General features: G+C 39.5%; 2 protein-coding genes across 2 annotated transcripts; both read left to right on the top strand.

Annotated features, from left to right (window-relative positions):
- Positions 1–991: 991 nt before the first annotated feature.
- Positions 992–10,348, top strand: LOC110503338 (olfactory receptor 1D2-like). The gene is made up of 3 exons (XM_036961075.1): positions 992–1,895; positions 9,310–9,389; positions 9,980–10,348. Exons 1-3 carry the CDS (start codon positions 992–994, stop codon positions 10,346–10,348), a joined length of 1,353 nt encoding a protein of 450 aa, XP_036816970.1.
- Positions 10,349–11,866: 1,518 nt separating this feature from the next.
- LOC110503337 (olfactory receptor 11A1-like) lies at positions 11,867–12,817 on the top strand. Its single transcript, XM_021581703.2, has one exon. It carries the CDS (start codon positions 11,867–11,869, stop codon positions 12,815–12,817), a length of 951 nt encoding a protein of 316 aa, XP_021437378.2.
- The last annotated feature ends 4,631 nt before the right edge of the window (positions 12,818–17,448 follow it).

Raw genomic sequence — 17,448 nt, 5'->3', positions numbered from 1 at the left:
AAGTGGTGATCCTAACTGACCAAAAACAGGGAATTCTTACTAGGATTAAATGTCATGAATAGTGAAAAACTGAGTTTAAATGTAGTTGGCTAAGGTGTATGTAAACTTCCGACTTCAACTGTATATACACTCCCTCTGCCATTTGTCTTTGTCGGTCATTGTAAATGTTACTTGTTTTCCTGAGAGGAATCTCTCCTACTATTTCCTGAGTACTTGTCACTTTGGGTTCGCCCTGTGCCTTTTTGTTAATGATGATATATTTTGAGCACAACAGCGTTTGGGTTTCGTCCCGCTTTGATCTATGGTGCTAAAATAAATTCAGTAGTTCTAAACCTGTGACTGCCTACACCAGTAACACATAATTTCTCTGTATCTCATAGATGATTTAAAACATTGCATCAAGTTTATCATGTATTGACACTGAGAATGTTTTATTTCATTTTAGGTACCCGGTCTTTATAATTCACCAAATAAAAATGGTTCTGTTCTTGGACTGTTCTGGTTTTCTACAGTTTCCAGTATTTGGGTGAAAAATCATATTCTGCTGGCAGACGTTTGGATTTGTTAATACATAGAGTAAATTTAACCAAATTAGTTGCTTGTTATAAACTCATTACAGATCCATCTCTATGGAGTGGTTACATGTTGACACAAACTTCAATCCCATGTGAGCACAGACTAAGATATATTTAGAGGCTAACATGACAAGTTCTTAGGGCAGTATCCCTCTGTCAAGCAAGAAGACGTTTCATGGACCAAAGCTAATATCTTTCTTTCACGCAGATGTCTAATTTCAAGATATAATTGGGATCTTTAATTTTGAAGAGTAAGAGTTTGAGGGAGGATGTGAATGTATTTTAAAATGATTCTTTAGTCTGAGCCTACACAGAATCCAACAATTCACATGCATTCATTCACATCAATACACACTCAAGCCTCGTAAGGACTAAGAATTGCTGTTTTGACCAAAGAAAGGAAATTAACGAAAGCTATGGAGAACTCAACGCAAGTTGAGTTCTTTTATCTATGTGGCTTACAAGAGACATTTAACAACAAATCAGTCTATTTTACCTTGTCTCTTATCACATACCTTCTCATCATCACTGGGAATCTGACTCTGATCATAACAATCATTCAGGAGAAAGGCCTCCATGAGCCCATGTACATCTTTCTGTGTAGTCTATGTGTCAATGGATTGTACGGAACCACTGGTTTCTACCCCAAGTTCTTATTGGACCTTCAGTCAGATGTTCAGGTGATATCTTATGGTGGATGTTTGACTCAGGCCTATGTAATATACACATCTATCATGTGTGAAGTTTCAATTCTAACAGTGATGTCTTACGACAGGTATGTGGCAATATCCAGACCATTACTCTACCATACCATTGTGACATCTTTAACTGTTAGAAAGTTACTCTTATTGTCTTGGTGTTATCCTTTATTTATAGCACTCATAACAGTTATTTTAACTGTCAGAGTTCCTTTGTGTGGATCTCGCATTGATAAAATCTTCTGTGACAATCCGTCTATATTGAAGCATTCATGTTCACCCATAACCATCAATCATATTTTGAGCTATTGTATAATAGTGCTTCATGTTTTACAGATACTTTTCATTGCCTTTTCTTACTGTCAGATTGTAAGGACTTGTGTAAAGTCAGCTGAGGGAAGGATTAAGTTCACACAGACATGTGTGCCACATTTATTGACAATGGTTATTTTCATCACAGTGACCCTATTTGACATTTTGCAAGGGTGGAATAGTGATGTTAATATTACACTAAATATGCGTAATGCAATGGGTGTACAATTCCTTGTTATACCACCTGTCTTAAACCCTGTCATATATGGACTTAATCTCCAGCAGATTCGAAGTGCAGTTTTTAAAATGTGTAATACACATAAAATCATTGATATGACACATTAGTTACATGATCTTACACAACAGGGAGACTTCCTGATATCAGAAGGTAACATCTGCCAAAACTGTTGCAAGGTTAAATGGGCCCTTATTTCTTGATATCTATTGCCCTCTTCTGGGAAAGTGATTTACAAATATTCCAAGAATAGAGTAATTGTAGCACACTTCCTGAGCAGGAAAATGCCTCACCAAGTCCCAAATGACACCATATTTCCTTTAGAGTGCACTACTTTTGACCAGAGACAAAGTAGTGCACTATGAAGGGAATAGGGTGCAATTGGTAGCACAAATATATTACTCCTTATGCAGTTACTCTTAAATATTTATTGTCCGCACAATAAGAAAAAAAATGATGTCAATAATTCCTGTGGTTACAGTTCTGTAAAAATATTTTTTTTAAATGTTATTGAGTTGTGATAGGCCTCTTCCTCACTGCATCTCTCAAATAAATGTATATTCACGACCGCTTTGGAAGGCAATTAATTGTTTTATTGGTGCAATAACAATAATATGCATGTAACTAGAAAGTATGGTTGAATGTAGGCTACACATTTGGAGTGATATAAATTCCATATACAAGAAATACTGAACAGAAATATCAAATTCTGAATTTCCATTTAATTTAAACACTACACTTGTATTTTTCTATCCTAGTTGAACATACTGTATATTCAATACTCATATTCTGAAAAAAGGATGATTTTTACTGTCTTATAATGGTATGAATTGTTGTTTTAGTAATGACAAGTATGTTATGTATAGCTTCAGGCTGTAAATCAAACAATTTACACTTGTTATTGGACAAACCTTGCATCTTGATTTGGATGACATATTGACTAGCCAACCATTGATTGTAGCTTTGCATTACCTTCCCTGTCTTATTATGTAGTGGTAGTGTTATGATATTTTCTATTGGGATAACAGGATGAAAAATATCCTACTATACAGAAGTCACTATTGGATCTAAAATTTGTGCTAAATGCAAACACAGCAAAAAAAAATTATTGGTCCCATAAGCCAGATTTAAATGAATTTGTAATAAGTAGTTATTGCTAATGGTACGGAAATTAAGTTCCTTCCTTCCTACACATATCTTGGTATCTGGCTTGATGACAAACTGTCATGTAATAAACATGTCACTGAGCTGGTGAAGAAGTTGAAGTTATTTTACAGAAACAAAGCATGTCTGACTTTTGTTAATAGGAAGGAAATTGTCCAGGCCGTGTTTATGTTTATTTTAGATTATGGGGATATTATCTATATTCAAGTGTAACAGTGCTCTTCTTGCATTGTAAACAATCAATCATCAACAAGGACTCCAGCATGTAGCACCAGTCACAGATGTCTTATCTGATAGAAAACCAGCATGGCTAGTACATCATGCAATGCAGCCTCCATAGATCATTCTACTTTCTGCACCCGCGCTGTACAAAATACATAAAACATCCACAGACACCGTGAATAACCAGCTAGCATTTGCTGAAATTATAATCAACAAATGTACCACAAACAAACACCACATCTCATGTACAATATTCCAGAAATGTTTAGAAACAAATTGATATAACTTGTATATTCCGATCTGCGCTTTTGATGTACAGTACTTTGCAGCAGTTAACTCATCGCTGGTTTGGCGCTTGTTGACTGGGACGATTCTAACTCACACACCGCCCCTCGTAAGCAAGCTACGCCAGTAAGATTCCATGTTGATTGGTTGAAGGCAAGCTAAAAATGAAAACCAATAAACCCATTGGTTTAGAATAGAGTGGCTAGGGGAATCACCAATAATAACCCGGTTGTCACACCCTGATCTGTTTCACTTGTCTTTGTGATTTTCTCCACCCCCCTCCAGGTGTCGCCCATCTTCCCCATTATCCCCTGTGTATTTATAAGTGTGTTTTCTGTCTGTCTGTGCCATTTCGTCTTGTTTGTTCAAGCCTACCAGCATTTTGTCTCAGCGCCTGCTCTTCCCCAGTCTCTATTTATCTTGTCCTCCTGGTTTTGACCCTTGCCTGTCCTGTCTCTGATCCAACCTGCCTGACCACTCTGCTTGCCCCTGACCCTGCCTGCCATCCTGTACCTTTTCCCAACTTCTGGATTACCGACCTAGGCCTGAGCCTGCCTGCTGTCCTGTACCTTTCCCTCACTTCTCTGGACTATTTACCCCTGCCTGTCTTGACCTGTCTATTTGGGATAATTAAACTATTGGTTATCCGACTTTGGTCTGCATCTGGGTCTTACCTTCATATCTGATACCTGTAGATAATCAGCTCTGTAGATTTAGCTATGAAGAGACAGAATCACTAGAGCTGTGTTCGAATTTCATACTAACATACTGTATACTACATACTTAATGAGTTTATACTACATACTATATACTATCAGTTAATGTTAGTATACTGTAAACAAACAGTATCCTTTCAGTTGAGCGAACTAGCTCTTCACCCGTCTATGGGACATTGATGTTGCTACGCAACCAATTTGCTTGCTAGTTAGCATAACAAATTTCTAGTTGTTCTTAAATTCAATCTGGCGTGCCAGAGTGTGCTCGCGGTTTGCTCTCGGAGTGCACACTGGATGCTTGGGCCGAAGAGTAGGGTTGATTTGAGAGTTCTGACCTTACAACGGCAGTCAAGCACCCAAGCTAACATTGGCTAGCTTGCTAGCTACCAGACACAAATGAGACCACTCTGACCATTTTACTCGCCATAGCAGAGCTGGTTAGGCAGTTATGTTATCCAGATAGTTGTTGACTGTAACTGTGCTGCTGGCAACAATTTAATTACACTTTTTGCCGACGTTTACTGACACCGGCCATATTCAACGGGGTAAATTCATTATTCTGCGCTCTGGTACACTCAGACGAGAGTGCTCTGAAATCGGAGTAGATAGCCAGAGCGAATTTATGAAAGCACCCGAATGTTCATTGAGAACACACAAGGACTATACCATTTAGCTAAGCATGACAGGAATAATCAAGTCAACAAAAAAAAATCACAACATTTACTTAAAATTAACCTTACAAATAGCAGTGTTGGGTGATTTGGAACTCCCAAAAACTGTGAGGACTAGCAAAAGAGAATAGAAGCAAACGCTGGTTGACTTGAAAAACATACAAGACGAACTGGCACAGAGAGACAGGAAACACAAGGATAAATACACCAGGGATAATAAGCGACACCTGGAGGGGGTGGAGACAATTACAAGACAGGTGAAACAGATCAGGATTTGACATGCAATAAATAATATAATAATACTTATAGGAAAGGTTTTCATCTTTGTCTCACAATCTGTGGATACTATATGATTAGAAAAGTTCAAAATGAATGTAAAACATCACAGCACAATTGAAAAACATACGGCGCATGGAAACCACGAGGGTGGTCTATGGTGATAGGTGGGATGGGCTGAGAGTGGCGGGATTAAGGAGCTTATGTTCAGTAATGTATTACTGTTATATGATTGCTGTATATAAAAGTACCATGTATGTAAAAACTGTATGCAAAATGTATAAGTAAAAAGCTGTAAAAAATGAATTAAAAATATATGTGTCCTCCACATATGGTGGTGGATGGGTTAATACAAAAGAAAAAAAGAATAACCCTGTTAATGTCACGCCCTGGCCTTAGGGATCCCTGTTTATTCTCTATATTTTGTTTAGGTAAGGGAGTGGCTAGGGTGGGTACTCTAGTTTTTGTATATCTATGTTTTCTTTTTCTTTGTGGGCCTAGTATGGTTCCCAATCAGAGGTCTATCGTTGTCTCTGATTGGGGATCATACTTAGGCAACACTTTTTCCCACCTTCAGTTGTGGGATCTTGTCTTTGTTTGGCTGCATGTATTTTTGCACAACGAAGCTTTTCGTTCGTTGAGTTGTTTATTGTTTTTGGTGGAACATTTAAAATGAAAGAAAATGTACACCTCCCACGCTGCACCTTGGTCTACCCTTAATGACGAACGTTACAGTTACACTACTGAATTCCACTTGCTAACTAGACAGAAAATATGCAAACATACCATGAACACTCAACATACTGTATGTACAAAATTATGCAGCAAAACACATTTAGAAGAGAAGACAAAAGGTAGAGATGTGTATTAAGGGTGCAGACCCTGCTTCTTAAACAGTCACTAAATATTCCAGTCGTCAAACTATTCTCCATGATAAATTGAGTGAAAAGAGGTTGATCAGTCCCCATAGCCCTCATATGTAAACATGCCTGTCACATGTTAATAACACCCAGTGACTTGAAAGGACCTCAAATAAAAAGAAAACCACAATAAGGGGCTTGAACATATCCTCGTCTCATTCTTGTCCTGTGACATCGAACCATGTCCACAGGGACGTAAAAAAACAACAAATATAATATGAAAATACCTTTGACAAAATACTAATGTGGAGAGATACCGCCACATAGCTATAAAAACATTTCAGACTATAAAAACCTAACTCTCTGCTGATTCATAATCTCAATAAATCTCAACACTGGTTTAACTACACAAGGGGTGACAGTGTCGTGTGCTGTGTTGATGGTGGGTGCGTCAACACAGTCAGTGTGTAACGCTGGAATGGTCAGAGTTTGGTAGGTCAGTATGGGGATGGTCAGAAGAAGACTGGTCAGTGTGCTCACTCACTACACTGTTAAGTTCTGAGCCAGGACCTCGACTGCGATACAGCTTGAACAGAATCAAGATGTGAAATGTCCTGAGCATCCCAGGATCACACATCATCCTCCAGGCTCATGTCACCTGTTCCTTCAGAGGGCAGCTCCGACACCTACACATTTGTTCTTTACTCAGCATCATTATCATCATCCACTGCAGGAAATCGGCAAAGCCTGTGGTCTCATAGATTGTACAGTTGTGTACATGACACTGAAACAAAAATTTCCCCATGGGGACAATAAAGTCAGTAAGTAAGTAAGTAAGCAAATTAGGGACAATATATCGGTGAGCATATCGGAATCGGCCGATATTAGCTAAAAATGCCAACATCGGCATCGGCCTGATGTCTAGTTTAACACCAATGTGCACTGACGGGCATACCTATGTAACGTAGGTAGATGATGTAATGACGCCACAAAAAATATAGCACCACACAGAACAAAAGCAGAAAAATACTAACTGCACACTTCCAACAACTGAACAAGTTCAAGTCGAGCAGTCATTTGAAAATGTTAGGAATTTTATGAATAATGACTAAACAATGTGTACATTTAAATAGAACTATAACTAATTAAACTCTAGCCTGTTTTACAATATCTGATTAATAATGTTAGTTCCTAGGAAAGAGGTTATGTAGCATGGACAAGGGGTAATTGGAAATTATAACCATTGTGGACGAAGGAATGTATGTGTGTGGGTCTAAAGTAAGCAAAGAGGATCATTAACCTATGTTTGAACCGACCCGGCTATAACTCTGTGGGTATAAAATAAGACAGCAAGAGCCCCTCCACGTTTTCCGTATCTGGGAGGGACTGGAACTGTCTGCTAAGTGGTAATAAACGGTGGTGAGACTTCAGGAGATAATCCAGATATATTGTGTGTCATGTATGTGTGCTAGTGAGTTGGAATGAACTTTTGAAGCTGCTTTGTCCTGGTCGGAGAGGAGGAGGGACATTTTAAAACCTATGACATCATATGTAATATATAAACTGATGTACATGGTACTATGATCAGCGCTCTCGAGAATAAATGCTATTGGCTAATTTTGGTAGACTGGTCTCTGTCCATTTTATGCAAATACGGATCTTACAAATTCTTAGAAACAGACAAAGTGATTTAAATTGAATTGGTTAAATTAACACAAATAGGAATTGTTATATTCCTTTAACAGAAGAGTAAGAAGATTTCAGTGAGACAACTCAAAGGAGAAATCCATTAACGCAAAGATAATGGAATTCATTGCCCTTGACAATCAACCGTTCTCTGTTGTGGATGATGTTGGATTTCACCGACTGGTTGAGCCCCGATACATACTATTTTTCAGATGTTGCCGTACTGGAGCTACACAGTATTTTTTAAACTCGCATACATGAGCTACTTGCTATGGGCGTCACTGCTGTTAGCAGACATTTGGACCAGCGATGTCAGCCCCATGAGCATTATGAGTCTGACAGTACAGTGGGTCGACAAGGATTTCGTACTGAGGAAAGCCGTATTGCAGGCTCAAGAATGTTCTGGTTCTCATACCGCTGCTGCCATTTCAAAACATGTTTGAAACTTGAAAACATGAACACACTCCTAGCGCCGTTTGAACAACTGACTTGAGAAATAAGCTAATCAACTGCGTCTGCAGCAGACGTGATACCCTTTGTCATGGCATTGAAACACCTGCTCAACAAAACTGCCGACACAGAACATGGGGTTAAAACTTACAAAAGTACTTGAGGCTGTGAACAAGCGATTCGGTGGCATTCTCTCTGCGCCTCTTTACTGTGTTGCCACCATGCTCGATGGTAGGTACAAGGACCGCTAGTTCGATGCAGACACGAAACATGGTTTACGTGAAATTTTACATACACAGCTGGACAAGATGGAAACGGACACAGTGACAGTGCGCACAGAGGAAGAGAGGCCACGGACAGACAGAGCTGAAACTTCTCTGCTTGACATATATGATGAGATCCTGGTTGAGAATGAAATGACTGAACAAATGAACAACAAAACAGCAAGAAAGTGAAAGAAATAGGTTTGATTGTTTTACTGGTAATGGGGACATATGTAAATGCCAACAAAATAATGTTTTGGTCAGTGTAGTGTAGTGTGTGGTGTGTGTGTGTGTGCAACCTTTATTTAACTAGGCAAGTCAGTTAAGACCAAATTCTTATTTACAATGTCAGCCTACCCAGGCCAAACCCGGACAACGCTGGGTCAATTGTGCGCTGCCCTATGGGATCCAATCATGGCCAGATGAGATACAGCCTGGATTCCAACCAGGTACTGTAGAGACACCTTTTGCACTGAGATGTAGTGCCTTAGACCGCTGCGTCCATGTGTTTGTGTGTGTTAACTATTTAACTGTACTAGAATGCATAAAAGGCCGCAATTTTTTAAAATATCAGTTCTCAGTATCTGTTTTTTTTTGGCAAGGAAAATATCCTTGACACCTTGACAAGTGGAACACCTATGTAAGAATGCTGTTAATTGACTATAATTACATTAGATTATATTTTAATCATTAAGCAGACGCTCATTCAGTATTCAACACCATTGTACCCTCCAAGCTTGTCACAAAGTTTAGGGCCCTGGGTCTCGAAATCACCCTCTGAAATTACCCTCTGGATCCTGGACTTCCTGACTTGCAGGCCACAGTTTGTGAGGATTGGCAACAACACCTCGTTCACTCTGACTCTCAACACGGGACCTCCAGGGATGTGTCCTCAGCCCACTGCTGTACTCCTTGTTCGCCTATGAATGTATGGCAAAGCACCAGCTCCATCACCAAGTTTGCTGACGACAACCCTGTACAACTAGATCTCATAGTTTCACTTCGGAATATGCAGTAATTGGATGAACGTCTATTTTTTTTACTCATTAATTCCACATGGTTACAGGGCTAATTCCGTGTGGTTACATGGTTAAAACAGAAACAACTCAAAGGGTTAAGTTTAGGTATTAATTCACAGTGGTTAAGGTTACAGCTATGGCTTTGGGGAAAGCTTTGGGGAAAAGCTTTGGGGAAAGCATTAAATAAAAATGTCTATTTCCATTTAGTCATCAAGTAATCCCCCTGCTTGCTAGGGAATTGTGAACTGCTGTGACATAGTGGTCTTACCAGAATGCTCTGGTTCTGGGCTTTGTGAGTTCAAGCCCAGTGTTGTGCAATTGTTTTTGTTGGTGAGCCTTGAGGAAGGCATATATCGACGTCCTCAGGACCTTTTCAAATATCCAAAATCAAAGTCTGTTTCTAGTGACCAGCCTGAGTAGAAGCCCAATCACTGACAATGACGAGTCAGCCTAGAGGGAGGATGTCAGAGTTCTGGCAGTGTGGTATCAAAACAACAACCTCTCCTTCAACGTCAGCAAAACTAATTGATTTGATTGTCGACTTTAGGGAGGAGGACACACCCCGATCCACATCGACGGGACTGAAGTGGAAAAAGTCAGCAGCTTCAGGTTCCCCAGCGTCCACATCACTGAGAACCTCACATGGACCGACAACACCACCGCCCTGGTCAAGAAGGTGCAACAGCGCCTCTACTTTCTCAGGTGGCTGAATAATTTAGGCATTCCCCCTCGGGTCCTCTACAAATTCTATCGCAGCACCATCGAGAGCGTCCTGACCCTCTGCATCACGGCCTGTTACGGAAATTGCTCCGTTTACGACCTCAAAGCCCTTCAGCGGGTACCGGAGCATCGGGTCCCGGCCTCCAGGCTCATAGACAGTTTTTACCCGCAAGCCATCAGACTACTGAACTCTTGAACCGGGATTGATGCCTGGCAAAACAACTGTTTTTTGCACTGACTCCCTGCACCTTGACACACTGACACACGTGCACTCACTCACACAAAGGCTCGCACACACACACACACACACACACTCCATGACTGCTGGTACTCTATTCCTACTGTATTTATAATACTGCACAATGTCTATTTGTTATTGCACAATTCCCCTACACATGTGTAAATATCCTATTCAATTCAATTGAGTGACTTTTTGTAGATATTTTAGCTAAGTTTGTATCCTATTTTTTTTTACATCGAGAATTTATTTTTCTTGTACTCTTTTATTCAGTTAATAACTACTTTCCTATTGTTGTTGCATTGTCGAGAGGTAAACCTGCAAGTAAGCATTTTGTTGTACTGTGTACACCACGCACATCATGTGTATATAATAAACAAACTTGAACATGAACAGATCTAATGAAAATGGGGATGCGTGCCACCAATCCAGGGCGGACACTAGCCTTTTTGGGGGGGATTTGATGTTGGAGAGAAAAATGCTCAGCTTTAAATGTAATATTCTGCAATTCTACACATTTTGTCATGGGGCCTAGAGAAAATATTGCAATTTTCTAAAATTCTTTACATTTTTTGTCATGTCGGCAGAGAGAACATTTAGCAGCCACTTATGCACTTATTGCCTGAGCACTAGCCTAACCACCCACAGGAGGCTGAGCCACACCATGACAATTTTATTCTGGGTGTCATTAGAGTTTGAGTAAACAAACTGCTGTACACTGTTTTTTTCTTTGTTTAAAAGGTATAAAAGGTCAGTGATGTGACAGTAGTTTATGTGGAATAGCCCACTGACACACAACGTGCAGTATGCCTATGTCTACACCACGGCAGTCTGGAGAAAGATACCAGGTGATCCGGACTTATATCCTTTTTTAGACTTAAATCCTGTTTTGTTGTTTTAGATATTTTTTAAAAACTTTTTATAATTCAAACAGTAAGGACATCAGAGGGGGAGACAGGCAAGTGGGAGAAAGAGTGAGATAGGTGGACACAGGGATTGATCCATGGTCTCTGGTGGGGAGATGTACATATGACTTATGCAAGGGGGTTTTACCACCGTATGGGTCTGCACGACTTGCCTCCTGTTTGATTCACACACTATGATTGGAGTGTTTGTCAGTGTAACAGTAAAGTAAAGGCTGGTAAGCTGAGACATTGATTCAATTGTATTTGTTATTCAATATATTGATATTATTGAACTACACTAGGGATGAATGAAGTTTGCTGTATAGACTACTCAATGTCCATTGCAGCCACAGGTAACAATGTTTTTCCATGGGAATGCCTATGGGATATAACACTTTGAAGAGGAACACCGTGGCAATCATGCAAAGAGTTTTGGTCATCCATGGCAAATCTAAGAATTAAGGATTTATGAGACATCAATAAGAGATTGATAGTTTCACCTGATAGACACTGCTACCCTTGTCTTGTGAGCCAAATATATCTACAAATATTTCAATGTACTATTAGGAAAATGGAAAACTCAACACAATTCACATCATTTATGCTAGCTGGATATAGTGACAGTGGACACTTCAAGTACTTCTATTTGATTATATTAACTGTGTTATACATCTCCATAGTCTTTGCGAACATTGTGCTTATTATGGTTATATGTATGGAGAGAAGCCTTCATGAACCCATGTATCTGTTTCTGTGCAGTTTGTTTGTGAATGAGTTGTATGGGAGCACTGCTTTGTTTCCTGCTCTTATGATTCATTTGGTTTCAGATGCCCATTCAGTTTCCACTGTGTACTGTTACCTACAGATGTTTAGTATATACACATATGGATCTATTGAATTCAGCAATTTAGCAGTCATGTCCTATGACAGGTACCTTGCTATATGTTATCCACTACAGTATAATGTCGTCATGACACCCAACAGGGTGTGTATTTTAGTTTGTGTAATATGGTTGTACTCTTTTGTAAAATTCATCATAACACTGTCTTTAACTATTCGTTTGAAATTGTGTGGGAACGTTATAGACAAAGTGTACTGTGACAACTACCTGCTGGTGAAACTTGCTTGTTCAACTTCAGACACAACAGTTAATAACATCTATGGACTCTACGGTGTTGTTTTGTCTGTCGCCATCCCTTTAATTACTATTTTGTTTTCTTATATTAAGATTCTGACTATTTGTTTGAAATCTTCCATTGAGACCAGACAGAAAGCTTTCAGCACCTGTACTCCTCATCTGGCCTCGCTGCTCAACTTCTCTTTCGGCTGTTTCTTAAATCTGCTCCAGAGTAGATTTGATAGCCCTATGAGAAATGTTCCAACTGTACTTCACACTATTTTATCAGTGTACTTTCTGATGTGCCAGCCACTTTTTAATCCTGTTGTGTATGGAGTTAGGATGACTAAAATCAGACAGGCTTGTAAATACATACTACCTGTAGGTCTGTACCCTAAAACATAAGCTAAACGTTACCATAATGAATGGGGGTGAGGATGGTGAAAATCAGACATGTAAAACATTTGCTAATTTGTGAAATATTGTCATTGACCTTTTACTCACTTTATAAATAAATGGAATCGGACTCGTCTGCCTGTCAGGCCTACTGTCCCCCTATGAACCTCCATTAAGTTAAAGCCACGCCAAACAGCTCCATGCCACCAGGACCTTGATACCCACAACAGAGGGCCGTTTCTTTTGCTCCCAAGCACCATGCCTTTGGGACTCCCTTCCTGACAATCGCAAGGCTGCTCAGACTGTTGGGGCCTTCAAAGTAGGCCTTATGACTCATCTCTACGAGCCTTCCCTTCCTTCTAGATTTTGATGGTTGCTTTCAAGGTTTGGTTCTATATATATATTTTGTACGCTTTTTTGTTAAAATTTTATTTGATGCACTTTGAGATTATTCTTGTATTATGAAAAGCACCTAAAAAATGTAATACATGAATATTATTACATACCAAAAAAAAACAGAAGTTCATTACTTTGAATTCTTACTTATGTTGACAGCTGTATCTAAGTATGTAACAGCGGATAAACTGATGTACAGTAAATGTGGAAAAGGTAAACCCACCTTTTTGCCCACCTGGCACCATTACATCCATCCTAACAGAAAATAGGCCCTGTACAGTACATACAAGCTTGGGGATTGTTTGACATTTTGAGAGAGAAATTAAGGGAAATACTGTAGCATGAAAACCAACTGTATTCTGCCTGAGATCTGGATGCATGTCATGTTTTCTGAGGGCCAACTGTTCAATGTAACATGATATATGTGTGCCAGCTATCTGACAGATGACTAGCTTTGGTATTCTTCATACCAGAAAGGCAACTACCTGGGACACAAGAGTAACATGTTGCCTAATTTTGATAGCTTATTCTGTCCTCACAACATCCAGATAATTCATTCATAATGATAAATATACTGTATATACTGTATTTTGTTTTATTTATAAATTGGAGGACCAGATTTACATATGTCATTTAGCAGACGCTTGTGTCCATAGCAACTTACAGTTAGTGCATTCACCTTAAGATAGCTAGGTGGGACAACCACATATCCATCTTGTTTTTCCAGGGTTACTGTAAAATATGTTTGACCCACAGAATAAAAGAAAACAGCAAGGGTAATGATGATGGATTGCATGTATGAAACACATTTGTCATGTACTCTATCCATCCTGTAAAAAGCTGTCAAAAGTTTTGGAGTTCTGTCAATGAAAATTATGTGTGAAACACCAGTAATTTGTTTTACTCCATTCATACTTTACCATGGGGACAGCAGAAGCCAATAACAAGAGCATAATAAACATGTTTATCGAGTCATTAGGTGCCAGGTCATTAGTCCACTATATTGCCTTGTTCCCTAGGAACCAATTAATGCAGCTATTAACTTGTAGAGACCTGAGGGGCTCCAGGAGAGGAACAGCTGGTCTTGATTGCATCCCAAATTGTACTCTATTCTCTCTATATATTCCCTATTCCCTATATTGATCAGAGGCCTCTGGTCAAAGATAGTGCACTATATAGGGAATAGAGTGCCATTTGGGACACACAGCTTCTGTCATCGCCTCTGGGTAGATAGGCTCTGAAAGTGTACTGTAGGCCTAGGGAAGCCCAGAGTGTCAACAACGGTCCTAATTGTTACCTAAGCAGGAAAGGCTCTGGGCCTAGGTTTTAGTCTATAGCTAGGACTCAGGATCCTGCGTTATTCCCTGTTTTCCCTGGTTAGATCATATGGTCAGGAAAAACTATAGTGCCCTAATACGTATATAGCCTGGGTTCCGGTCTGTTTGTGCTAACATTCCACCCCTTGTCATTCCATACATGAAGGATACAGACATGAATGATAGCACAAATACATCTGGGGCCAGGCTACCAACGATGACATCTCCTCAGACTGTTGTGTTGCCTCCCTCATTCAGACTGAAGCTAACAAGGTAGTCCCTCAACAATACCAAGATACCTGCCAGCGGTTGGAAACAAGAATAATGGACAGATTCTCATATGAAAGTGTATTTTAGTCCAGGACTATACTTAATCTGGGTCCAGGAAACCGTCCATTGATATGGCCTGTCCTTGGTGTTTTCTTTTTTCATCAACGCCATCATTATCTCCCTGAGATTGCGACTGCAATTTTGTGGTAATGTTATAGACAGAGTGTATTGTGACAACTACTTGCCTGTTCAAATATTACACAAAAATGTAATATGGGTTCTTGTAACTGTGCCTTCTTTATCTATTTCCTCTAAATATGTTAAGTCTTCTAAAGAGACGAAACAGAAAGCATTTAACACCTGTACACCACATATGCCAAACTTCTTATTTGGCTGGTTATTTGTGATTCTACAAAGCAGATATGAAACTGCAGATCTTCCAGCTATACTTCACACTACTTTATTCGTTTATTTTCTGGTATGTCCACCACTTTTCAATCCTTTTATGTATGGCATTAGGATGGTTAATATCAGGCAGGTGCGAGGCCTTAACCCCAAAACATAACATGATTGTTTATTTTTGTAATATTGAATTATGTTTTTCTTAAGTTGCTATAATTGACTATACAAATATGTGGCCAAAAGATAATAACAAAAATCATAAAGTTTGTCATATATTGTCACTGAGAATGTTTTATGTCATATTAGGTATCTGATCTTTATAATTCACCAATTAAGTATGGTGTTCCTCAAGGCTCTCTTCTAGGAAAGTTCTGGTTTTCTACAGTTTTCAGAATTGGGCTGAAAAATGATATCCTGCTGGCAAAAATGTGTCATTGGGACGTTCCCTGAACATCAACAAATGGTTGGAGGACGTTGTGTCATCGTCACCTGGAAGTTTTAGTTCCCGCTTTATCCCGGGGGCTTCCCCGATTACTTAGATTTTGTTTAAATTTAGATTTCATTTTTTCGATAATTTTAATGATCTTTTTGATTGCATCTCTTCAGTTTGTTTAGTTCAGTTTGGAAAGAACAGGGTTAATAGTGAAGTGAAAATATCCAATCAGGATTTTTCTTTGTTTGTCTCTGTAAAAAAAATCGAGCTAGCTCAGCCAGCCATTGCCTAGGTCTTCAGAAGCTGGGTGGCAGGTAGCCTAGAGGTTAAGAGCATTGGGCCGGTAACCGAAAGGTCGCTGATTCAAGCCGGTAAGGTGGAAAGTTGTGCAACTGACTTGGTATCACCTTTCCCTGCCATTCAACTGTATTAGAGCAGGATTGTGGAATGAACCAAAATAATTTTGACCTGCAATGGGTGGAACCATTTAAAAAGAAACAAGTGACGTGTCTAGGCACATCACTACTGAGAATGCAAGAGCAAAGAATCAGTGGCAAGAGCAAGCTGTAATCTCACCACGCTAGTTGCTAGTGTGTGTTGTAGTAGTGTGACACTGGCGACGGCTGCTGCAGCAGCAGGTGTTTTCATTTTCTGTATTTGTATTGACTTTTAGAATATACAATCCACCTGCAGTGAAGCTGCTCAACATTTGCATTACATTTTAGTCATCTAGCAGATGCTCCCATCCAGAGTGAGCAGGGTCAAGCGTCCTGCTCAGGGGCACATTGACAAATCCCCCTGACAGTTAACTTGGGGAACTGAACCAGCAACCTCACGGCCACCGGTTCAGCACCCTTCGCTCCCAACCAACAACCTTCCTTTTTAGTGTCTTTATTTAGGTTTATATTTTTACCGTCACTTTACCACTCACTCAGCAACTTCACTCTCACTCATCTCCAGTTCCAGATTCCAACTCTCGGTTTCTCTCATCCCATCCCACCTATCTCTGCTGGCCATTCCCTTCAGATTTCAGCCCATTAAGTGATGTTATGTTGTCTGTTAATTTCTAGATTTTTTAAGTTTGATTCAACATAGGCTATTGAAATATTTTTGTTCCCTCTGAAGGCCTTGGTCCGATAGTCACAGTTCAAACAACGTTTTTAGGACATTGTGTCATGGTTCCTCTGGATGTTTTGTCTCGTTCCCATTTTTCCCGAGGACGTCACGTGATGGTAGCAAAGAAACGTTATCCATGTTTACCCAGGGCATGTATATCCTAGTTTCATTACACATCACTTGTTACTGTTGCCAAGCCCATCAAGTCAAACCACTGGTCCAGTCACAGCCACTTTTGACAATGTTAGGAACTTCCCCCCCATAGACAGTGCTTTTACCATACACTGTTTTCAACTCACATATTTGACATACATGATTACATTGTGCATGTTCATTTATACAGTAAGTATTATTCAAACATGTCCTCACCTGGGATTTGAACTCACAACATTCCGATCTTCATTCTATGCCACCTTGTCTATGTCAATGACTGATTTCACTTGTATTCCTACATTTTGCACTTCAAAGTAAAAAAATACACTCAAGAAAAACTATTATACTTATCATAGTGATTCAGGAGTACGATTAAAACAGACAACTATACTGAAAACCCAAACTCAAATAGCTGAAATAAGTAAATTAACTCAATGATGAGAGAATAGTCAGATTAACTGATTAACTTCCTCCGAAGTCGGCCCCTCTCCTTGTTCGAACAGCGGTCGACCTCACCGATCCATTTTTCATTTTCCATTGGTTTTGTCTTCCAT

Source organism: Oncorhynchus mykiss, chromosome 24 (genome assembly GCF_013265735.2).
Source record: "Oncorhynchus mykiss isolate Arlee chromosome 24, USDA_OmykA_1.1, whole genome shotgun sequence".
NCBI classification, from domain to species: domain Eukaryota; kingdom Metazoa; phylum Chordata; class Actinopteri; order Salmoniformes; family Salmonidae; genus Oncorhynchus; species Oncorhynchus mykiss.
The sequence above is the reverse complement of the archived record's forward strand: the minus strand, read 5'-3'. Positions and strand labels throughout refer to the sequence as shown.

Bases quoted from the DNA above. Each gene is read 5' to 3' on its own strand.
- LOC110503338 (XM_036961075.1), top strand. From the start codon at position 992: ATGGAGAACTCAACGCAAGTTGAGTTCTTTTATCTATGTGGCTTACAA. The intron at 1,896-9,309 runs GTAATACACATA...ATGTGTCCTCAG, and splicing joins AAGTGCAGTTTTTAAAATGT to CCCACTGCTGTACTCCTTGT. The intron at 9,390-9,979 runs GTACAACTAGAT...TGTCGACTTTAG, and splicing joins AGTTTGCTGACGACAACCCT to GGAGGAGGACACACCCCGAT.
- LOC110503337 (XM_021581703.2), top strand. From the start codon at position 11,867: ATGGAAAACTCAACACAATTCACATCATTTATGCTAGCTGGATATAGT.